Source organism: Grus americana, chromosome 20, assembly GCF_028858705.1.
Source record: "Grus americana isolate bGruAme1 chromosome 20, bGruAme1.mat, whole genome shotgun sequence".
NCBI lineage: Eukaryota > Metazoa > Chordata > Aves > Gruiformes > Gruidae > Grus > Grus americana.
In genome coordinates, this window is record NC_072871.1 from 6,020,102 (window position 1) to 6,029,564 (window position 9,463).

Genomic DNA, 9,463 nt, shown 5'->3' on the forward strand with positions numbered 1-9,463 from the left:
TTTGTCTTTCAGAACCTGACCCGGGAACAGGCCGATTACTGCATTTCTCACATGAAGCCCTACATGGACGGCAAGGGCAGAGAACTTCCTGCTGCCTATGACTACATAGAATTTACACGTTCACTCTTTGTGAATTGATCTAAAACACTAGTACCAAAAGATGCAAAGAACATGCCCACGTTTGCTGACTATAGCTCTGCATGTCTCTCTCTCTCTCTCTCTTTGTGCTCTACAATAATCAATGTTACTTTATGATGTAACCTTAAACTGCTTAGCTTAAAACTCCTAGGGAAAACAAAGATATTGCAGTGTGCTTCAATAAAAGTTACTGGTCGAACCACATCATCTTGTGTTTAATGGTTAAATGCAAATGTAACTGTTACGTGAATGAAACTCCAGCTGTCGTAGTTACCTGTGTGTTACAGGCCAATGCTGTGCAAGAGGTGAGTGGGTAACTTCTGGAGTCAGAGTAGTAACAAGCTTCATGCAGCTGGTTGTGTTGCTGCCTTAGTCCGTGATCTCGCTTGCCAGCTGCTCCAGATGATTCATTTCCCTGGGTCCCTGCTCGGTGAAGTCCGAACTCAGCTGCCAGACCTTGACTGTACCAGCAGCATCCCCTGCTGCCAAGAGCCGTGTCTGCTTGATGTTAAATTCTAAACAGTACACAGGGTGTTCTCCCGCTGCCTGCTTTATGGAGAGGGCAGGCTTCTGTGAGCTCTTCTCAAAGTCAAACAGGTGCACATCTCCTAAACAGAAACACTTATTGCAGCTTTATGGCAACGGACTTTATTCAACAGTAGATGAATATCTACTTAGTCTAGAACTTGGAGTTGTTCTTTTTAACCTGTTTCCCCCTCCCTCTGATGGCCTCTAGGCTGTGACAGATAGCTGACATCACCGCAAGACAGCGCAGATTTATTCTGCTGTCAGAGACCTGAAAACAGCTTGCCAAATTCTGTGAAGTCTCCATTCCTTAACTCAAAAATGTCTGGGCAACTTTCTAGGGAAAAATTTCTTGGTTTAAATGATTACGTCTAGAAGTAAATGTCAGAAACAAGGAAGCTAGAAATCAGTTTTAGCCACGGTAATCTTGCTATGTTACATCCCTGCAAATGGCTGTGGCAACAGAAGTAAAGGTATCATCAAATGTGAAAAATAACTGAAGTTGTCCTGCTGGAGTTAGAAATTACTCATTATACTAATTGCATAGTACAAACAATGGCCATTGCTCTCTGCTTGTGTGAAGTGCTAATCAGTACAACCTACTTGAACTAATTAATATCCAGCACAATCTTAATTTTGTATCTGAGAATAGGCATCTGCAGTTACTTGCCTTCCCCAGATGCAGCTGCAAAGACCAGTGGTCGAACTGGAGACCAGCGTACGCAGAAGAGGTATTTCTTTGATAACTGCAGAGAAATGAGGGGTTGTGTCTGCAACATGGAGTGCAAGTGAATTTGTCCATCAGTCCCACAGGTCAAAAAGAGGTTCCTGGGGGAGGGAGGAAGGAAGAAGCAACTTTTTTTTGCTTTATTGCTAAAGATACAGAACAAAAATCAGTCAAGGAGCATAATCTTGGATAATATTACTGCTTTGCAAAGGTCTGAATGTTTCCAAAGCAGCTATTTCCAGGCCATACCTCAGGATGGGGTCTGTGCAGCCACAGCTTTGGTTCTGCCCTCAATTAAGTTTAATGAGGGCTGGTGGTGGCTGAGAACTGCTGATGCAGAGAAGGGCAGTGTGAGTGTTGTGTTTGTCTCGTGCAAAGTAAATGCAAACCTGGGCTGTCAGCATAGAAACATGGCTTGGGGCCTCCTCCACAGATGTGGGTAAACTGCAGGCAGAGAGGGATGTGAGCTGCTAATTTAAATTAAGGCAGCTACTGGTAACATTTCTGAGGGGCACAGCACTTTAGCACTGATAAATAAATTACTTTTTCAGCTCCTCCCCTTGACTTTAAATTGCTCTTTAATATTAACGTATAGGATGATGATCTAAGGAAGGTGCCCACGCGCAGCATATCCGAGTGGGCAGCTTCACCAGAGCCAGTGGACATTGTTTCTCCTACGACAGGAAGTTACTTGATCAAGTTCCCAATGCCAGGTGACTTTTTTTTTTTTGTCTGGATCCTGTACACACACCCCACCCTCCAGGGTGATCTGAAAAATGCATGTTTTGAGCCAGGCAATAATTGTCTAACATGCACCACTGGTGCCAGCTCACAGCACTCACCTGTGGAAGGGTGAGCAGCTCACGGAGTAGACTGGCCCGCCGTGTGGGGAGAAAGCAAGCTCCGCTGGTGCCCTGAGGGGAACAGAACTGCCCATCTGATGGAGAGCCGGCATCTCTGCTGCAATGGAGCACTTCAGGGAATAGCCGCCTTCCACACCGACAACGAACACACAGGGATCAAAGTGTGAAAAAGAGAGCGAGGTCACGCCCACAGCAGCCTCTCCGCAGGCAAACTGCGAGAAAAAGAGACAAAGCTGCTGCAAGAGCCGGGGTCCAGTGAAACACCCATGTGGTCAGAGCAGCATGAACCAGCCTGGACCCCAGGGGCTGTTTGCTGCACAACTTGCACCAGCTATGATGGTTGTAGCACTGCTCAGCCTTTAACCTCTGCAGCATCCTCCTACAAGGGGATTCATGTGAATTATTATTACTACAAGTTCTCTTGTCCTCCCAGCAGCCTCTCTTTAGAGCATAGCAAAACCTCAGCTGTTGCCAGTCTTCCAAGGAGTGATTTCAGTATGGGAAAGGAGATGGGAATCAAGGGTTAGTGTGTGTGTTCCAAAGGGGTGGGGTTTTTTTTTTTTTTTCTCCCCTGTTTTCCTGGCCCTTCTCGTGGAAGGCGCGCTCTGCCACATGGGCTCTGGAGTTAAGAGTGTTTTGTCAAATCATCCCTCTTCCAACAGCTGAACTCACCTTCTTCAGCCGCATGCTGCGAGGGACCTGCTGAGCCACCATGGCAAACCCTTCGGCCAAGGCCAGCCGACCATCTCGCTCCTCCCTCCAGACCAGGATCTTCCCATCCGTCGACACGCTCAACAGCCGGGAGTGGTTTCCGTGCTTGGCGTCAGGTAACCAGTTAACCTGTTCCAAATGCCACAAGCGCATGACGAGGGGGACTGTCACAACTGCCAAGCCCCCCTCAGCAGCCTGCGGGCCCCTGACCTGCCAAGACAACAGGCAGCAGCCAGCAACATTGGTACCAAACCAGCTTCTGCTGGGAGCCAGCACACAGACGTAGCTGCTATGAGAGAAATGTGTGTAGGTGTTCAGGGCCGAATTCTGTATTGTCAGTTCTATAGTTCACCTGCCATCGCTTCTGAGCCATGGGACTTATAGCACTGTCACCCAGCTATAAACAGCAGTGTTTTCCTGACTTTCAGATGAGAAAATACGTGACTGCCCAGAGTCACAGGACCCCAGAAGGACAAAAACCACCCGGAAGCCAGACTGCCTGACAAGCTGTGACCCTTCGTGTAGCTTTATGGATCAGTGATACTTTGCTACTTATATTTTTAAACCACAACAAATATTGTTGACTGCATCTGCATCGATAAACAGTTACAGCATGGGAACAGGCCTAGTCTTCATTTATCCTGAATAGCAAGAAGCTATTTTTTTTACAGCGTTGAGTGTCCAGTTCAGCAAATGACTGTTTGGTAGCTAGATTCGGGGAAAAAAAAAAAGAGCCAACGAAAAGAGAGCATAACTGCTGAAACATAACGGCCTGTATGAGTGCTTCAGGTAAAGCACCAGTAAGGTGACTAAGAACTGAAAGTACGAAACAGAGCCATGGCAACTCTTGCCTCCCCCAGCCATATCTGTTGTAGATGTTCTCTGTTACCTGATATACTGGATCAGTGTGAGTGTCATCTGTCATCCCCGTCCTCCAGATCACAGAGTCTTCTGTCCTGCTGGTGTCCCACACCACCAGCTCCCCACTGAACAGGCCACCTGAAAGGACAAAGGTACCAATAAAACATCTGAGGGCTAATGGCGCATAAACGTGAGTGATGCAAGGGGCAGTTTGCACTGCTGTTACAACAGAACTGGGGTAACTTTTCTTATTGCTAGAGTTCTGAGAAGCATGGTCCTCAGCAGAAAGGGTAACAAATGCACAAATGAAGCTCTGATGGAAACAGGCCCACCAGCTTCAGAGGACTGGCAGCTGTATACAAGGCACACTCAGCTCTGGTGTAAGAGAATACAGCTCTGCCAAAATAAGTACACTCGTCCCACCTACACCCAGGGCTGAATTTCCTCCTGTCATCTCCTCAGGGGGAGATGAAAGGCAGATGTCATTGAAAAAAGCAGCGTCGCAGTTCAGAAGCAACAGTGCGCTTATCAGCGTTGATGAGCATTAGTTCCTCAGTGTGAGGAGCTGCAACACTGTTACTTCTGCAAGAAATCTTAAGCTGAGCTGAGAGAGAGAAACAAAATGACCTAAGCTGAAGGAAATAAGGGTACATTTCAGAGAGGATCTAAGGTAAGAGCAACCTACCCGCTATCACTGAAGGCTGGGAGGGGTGGAAAGCCAGGCACATGACAGAGCTGGGAACATCCACCACTAGGTCAGGGCGCTCTGGATTCAACCCTCTTCTGTCCAGATTCCAGGTACAGACGTAGGATTTTTCTGTGCTCCAGTCCCCACCATCCAACCTGAAGAGGAAAAAGCTACGTCTTGCCTTATGTGTTCTGCAGAGAATCCCAGTCTAGCAGAGCTCCGGTATGCCTGACTTGTCACTTAAACATGCTGCTTCGTGGCTTGAAGGAAAACTGAGGTGAAGAAACTTCTCTGTGGGTGAGTATATATACAGTACGTGTCAGTGTACTTACAGAACAAAGTGCCAGCAAGTAAATCTCAGATACAATTCACTATTCCGAGACCTACTGACCATTCAAATAATGGGAACAATCTAAAGGGCATGTACAAAAAGTTGCTATGAGCATTTAGGAATGAAAACCTAAAGAGACTAAATTGCTGCTGATTTGCAAACCGGCTGAGTTGCAAACCACATTTCCTCTAAACAAGGACTCAAAGATCCATCAAGGAAATATCTTACCTGGAGGACTGAGAGGGGCTGAAAAGACTTACTGGGTCTTGCCTGGCCTGAGATAAGCAGCATGATTTGAAGTTTGAGTGCCTCCATAGGAACAGAGAACATGCTTCACAACCACCAAATGGTGTTGATGACCCTGGACAAATCATGCCACGCACCCCAGCTCTAGAGATTTCAATCCAGTCCTTTGCCCATCATACCCGTTTGCCACAAGTGGGTCATGAATTATTACTCTGGGATGCTAACAGACACTTCCCACTCTACTTCATTATTTCTACCCATTTCATTCATTGCATGCTACAAGGAGACGATATGGAGGTCAGAGATCTACAGAATGGTCCTGATCAGGACAGCAAGAGCCTGACTTCTACTGCCTTTATTTGATGCTCTTAATTCTTTTATTGGAATAGATATGATCAAATAAAAGGAGCAATTTTTCATCCAATGGGTACTTAGTTGATCTGTGAAACTCTACTGAAGGATGTTGTAGATGCTAAAAGGTTATACAGCTTCACAGAGAATGTGTAAGTCCATGGAATGGAATTCTACTGAGGGTAACCACAGACATAGAAAGCACATTCTAATCTGAAAACGGCTGTAGGCTGGGAGAGCAGAAGGGGTATGGAATATACAGGTTTGCCCTGTTTTACTCTGCCCTACACGTTCACTCATGGATACCCTTTTTTGCTGGGGATTTTAATCTAAGGAAATGGAGGCAGAGCAAAAAAGGAGTAAGGGCAGCAGTAGGGCACGGAAAGGAGAGGCTGCTATAGACATTCATTGGATTAGATGAATGTTTTGTCCAACTCTCATTTCAGAAACCCTTAAATGTTTGTTAGCACATGTCCATAGCATCAGCCGCACGTGTGAACGAGTGCCAGGTTCATCCGGGGTGCTAAGAGACCACATTAAAACAACACGATCTTCAGTGAAGATAAGCACGTACTTCCAAACCTCACCTACATATATTTGCAAGTGCCTCTGCTCTTTACATTTTCTTTCCAAACAGAATCTATCTAGAAACAAATCAGTAAGAGTACACATATCCATTTTCGAGGCAGGGAGGAAGGTAGAAGAAATAAAAGCCATAATTTAAGACTGCCCTGAGATTTTGTTTCTTTGAATATGAATTATTTAACTTGCATAAGGTGTATATATATGTCTAGTTTATTACTGCAGAGAAAGTGAATGTATCTAAAACTCAGGTCAGCCGAAGACGTCACACCAACCTCAGCTGGGCTCTCAATCCATTCAGATACTCACCGGCCATATGAACATGCAACAACGGATCCGGTTGCATTCCACGAGACACTGGTAACCTGTAGGTTTTGATCCTGAGCCTCTGGGTATGACAACGTATGCAAACACAACACCTGGAAGAGATAAAATTCAAGCACTGAAGCAATAATCTCTGAACACAAAAAAATGAGATCTGCGCATGCCCCTGCGTATGATCACATGGTTACAGCGTTGGCTTCCCCTTTGACCAAGAAACACAGAGATATACATGAAAAAAAGTAGTTGAATTCTTACTAGGGAAAAAAAAAACCCACAACACGTGACCCTACCAAACCAACTGTCACCTCATAACTACATCTCACAGACTGCACACTTCGGGGGCTGCATGACAACTCCAGAAGGCTGTGCTGTAAGGAATTACAATAGCCCCCCAGGTGTGACTCCAGCACTCGCTAAGCTTCACAAGCAATGGTTTGAAAATGATGGTACCAACGTGTACTGACCGATACAAATTGCTTCCACTCTTGAGCACTGCGCACTAAACAAATATAATCTAAGTAGGAAGAGCCACCAAATCAGTGACTGCAACTGTTCGCAGATAACTGCTACTCTGGCATGCTCTAAAGGGGCTACTGGAAGCTGAAGATAAGCCTACACCAACTGCAGGCTTCCTTCTCACAAAGGTGCTGCAACACAGTCACTAGCAGGAGGAACAGTTTTACCAAGCAAGGCCAGGCCACAAGCAAGGGAGAAAGCTGGAGGAAAAAACAACTAGTAACGTCTAATTATTAGAATCTGGCAAGAACAATCACAGCAGTAAGAAACAGAACTAACAAGGTGGAGCCACTGCAGCCAGCTCTGTTTGGGTAATGACAAGGATCTGAATTCTGTCAACTTACTGTTTCATTCTGATCTGTCCAGTTCACCTCAAAGCCATCAAAGGCACGACTTTTCCAGTTTCTGTTTAGCTCTTTGATAACAGCATCCTCCACTCTCTGAAGGAATGAGAGAAGGCTAGCATAATCTACTTGGACTTCTTGCTGGAAGTCTTGGACAGCAGCTTTACTTTGATCAGTCTGCACACCAGCATCTCGGATAGTGTGGGATTGTACTGCAGTTTCTGCTGTTGAAATTTTCCCAGTCTGGCAGCTTTTCTAGTAAAAGAAGACAGACACTCTATAATCCAAACAGAAAAAAAAAAAGAGAGTGTTGCACAAAACATTCAAAGCATCTTCCCCTTTTTGGCATTTCATAGACATTCAAATACATTTGCACACCCCTGGTTCATGGTTAAAAGCAGGATGCCTCTGTAACTCCGGGTGTCAGTGATGTATTTGTGACCTTCACATGATGTGATATGAGAGAGAGAGGCCCGAATGTCAGTCAAATTCAGGCCTGCAGCACGGAATGGGGAGAATAAGAGAACGCAAAAAGGCAGCAAGCCTCCAGAGGAAAGAGCAAACACCAAACACGATGACAAGTGCAGCAGGATCGGCTCCCAAACTACGAGCTTTGTGGCAGCTGCACGTGTGTTTCTTTGCCAATTTGTATAAAGGGCCTAAATTAGTAAAATGCTGCAGAGGGGTCCGCCTGCCGCCGGTTCTGCCCCGGGCACCGGCAGGGATGCAAACTCCCCGTGGGGAAGGTCTCCATCCCGTCCCGGGCCGAGCTGGAGCAGCGGGACCTGCGGGGGGGTTCACCGAGGGGCGCAGAGGGAACGAGTGGGGGCCAGGCCGCCCCTTCAGCAGGCCCAGGGGGTAGGGAAGGAGCAGGCCGCCGCGGATCTCAGAGATGCCTCCGGCCCGGCCCGGCCCCTCCCGGCGGTATAAGAGCGGTGAGCGAGGCCGAGGCCGCCCCGAGGGCCGCCCGGGGTCTCTCACCGCCTCGCAGCGCGCGCTCCGGGCGCTTCTCCACAGCGACTCCACGTCGGAGCCGGGAACCGTCCCGTCCGCGAACATGGCGGCGAGCGGGGGTCGCGGCACAACCAGCTCCCACCGCCCGCTCCGCAGGTTCCCATGGAAACGGGTGAGGCGCTGCGGGATGACGTCACCGCTAGCGACGGGACCGCCGGCCTGCGGGCGGTAAACTGACCCGGGTGGGTGCCATGTTGGGGAAGGGCATGGAGGGTTTGTGTTGGGCGGGAGGCGGCTCTGTGTGGAAGAGCGGTGCGGGTTGGCTCCGGCATCAGCGGGCGGTATCTGTGTTAATGCTGTAGGTCTGGTGGGGGCTTCTCCTTCCCCTTCGGCCGCCCCAGCCGTACCCGCGTTGGGCTCCGGCTGGGCCCTCCGCGCCGCCGGGGGCACGAGTGGCAGCAGAGGCGAGAGGGCGCAGGGGCTGCCAGGAGTTAAGATGGCGCTGGGCGGAGGGTGGGGGGCAACAAAGCCGAACGCGTAGGGAGGCTGCGGCGGGAGCCGCGAGGCGGAGGGGAGTGTCGGGCCGCATCGCGGGGGCTTGAGGAGAAATCTGATAGTCGGCGACTGGTGGCGCAAAACTCCCGCAGCGCCCAGCGGTACAAGTTGCGGCCCCTGTGGCTGCTCCGGAGCCGCGGGCGTCCGTCGCGGAGTGCCGCTGACTGCGGCCGTAGTGCAGCTCGGAAACGGGCCTGGGGCTCCGCTCCACAGCCCTCCGGAGGAGGAATTATTCGTAGTGCTGGAAACGTGGCTTTAAGCATGCCGCTTTGGTTAGCTTACCCGGCGTGTGCTTGCCGAGGAAATGGAGTAGGGGAGTCAGCTTCAAGCGCGCGTGTAAAGCCTGGTGTGCATTCTGACTTCCTTGCTTTTTACGTTCATTGGCTCTGATGAGGGAATTACGGTTATTTGTACTGTGGGTGAATTACTATTTGAGCTTGTTGCATGCCAGCTGCGTTGCCGGAGCTGGGCAGCTCTCATCCCGGGAGCACTGGAGAGCCACAGTTAAATGTGGTGCAACATCTGCCCGTGTGTGCAGCTGGATAATGGTTGTGCTATGTGTGTGTGCAGAAACACTTACTGGTGTCACAGCTTCCTTAAGTGCAGTCATACCTGTTAGGAATAATTACTTGTAGGGTTTTTTTTTCTAATTGTAACTCTATTGGAACAACTTAATGATGAACGCACAGGCTAAATTTAGGCCTGGCGTAAGCAGGCACAGATGCGCTAACTTGAGCGGAGCTATTC

At 48.8% G+C, this 9,463-nt stretch overlaps 2 protein-coding genes across 12 annotated transcripts in view; one reads left to right on the forward strand and one right to left on the reverse strand.

Annotated features, from left to right (window-relative positions):
• The window catches only part of SPTAN1 (spectrin alpha, non-erythrocytic 1), a 51,479-nt gene extending 51,137 nt beyond the window's left edge, over nucleotides 1–342 (forward strand). For all 11 annotated transcript variants that reach the window (XM_054848741.1, XM_054848742.1, XM_054848740.1 and 8 more), the window contains one exon: nucleotides 13–342. In XM_054848741.1, the coding sequence (XP_054704716.1) occupies nucleotides 13–138 (126 nt within the window). In that variant the 3' untranslated portion in view covers nucleotides 139–342. The remainder of the gene's footprint in view (nucleotides 1–12) is intronic.
• Nucleotides 335–8,453, reverse strand: DYNC2I2 (dynein 2 intermediate chain 2). The gene is given in 10 exon segments (XM_054848743.1): nucleotides 335–746; nucleotides 1,334–1,491; nucleotides 2,233–2,465; nucleotides 2,926–3,093; nucleotides 3,854–3,963; nucleotides 4,511–4,668; nucleotides 6,333–6,442; nucleotides 7,208–7,462; nucleotides 8,189–8,407; nucleotides 8,409–8,453. Coding segments are annotated over 10 exon segments (1,671 nt in total). The 5' UTR covers nucleotides 8,430–8,453; the 3' UTR covers nucleotides 335–507.
• Between the last annotated feature and the right edge of the window lie 1,010 nt (nucleotides 8,454–9,463).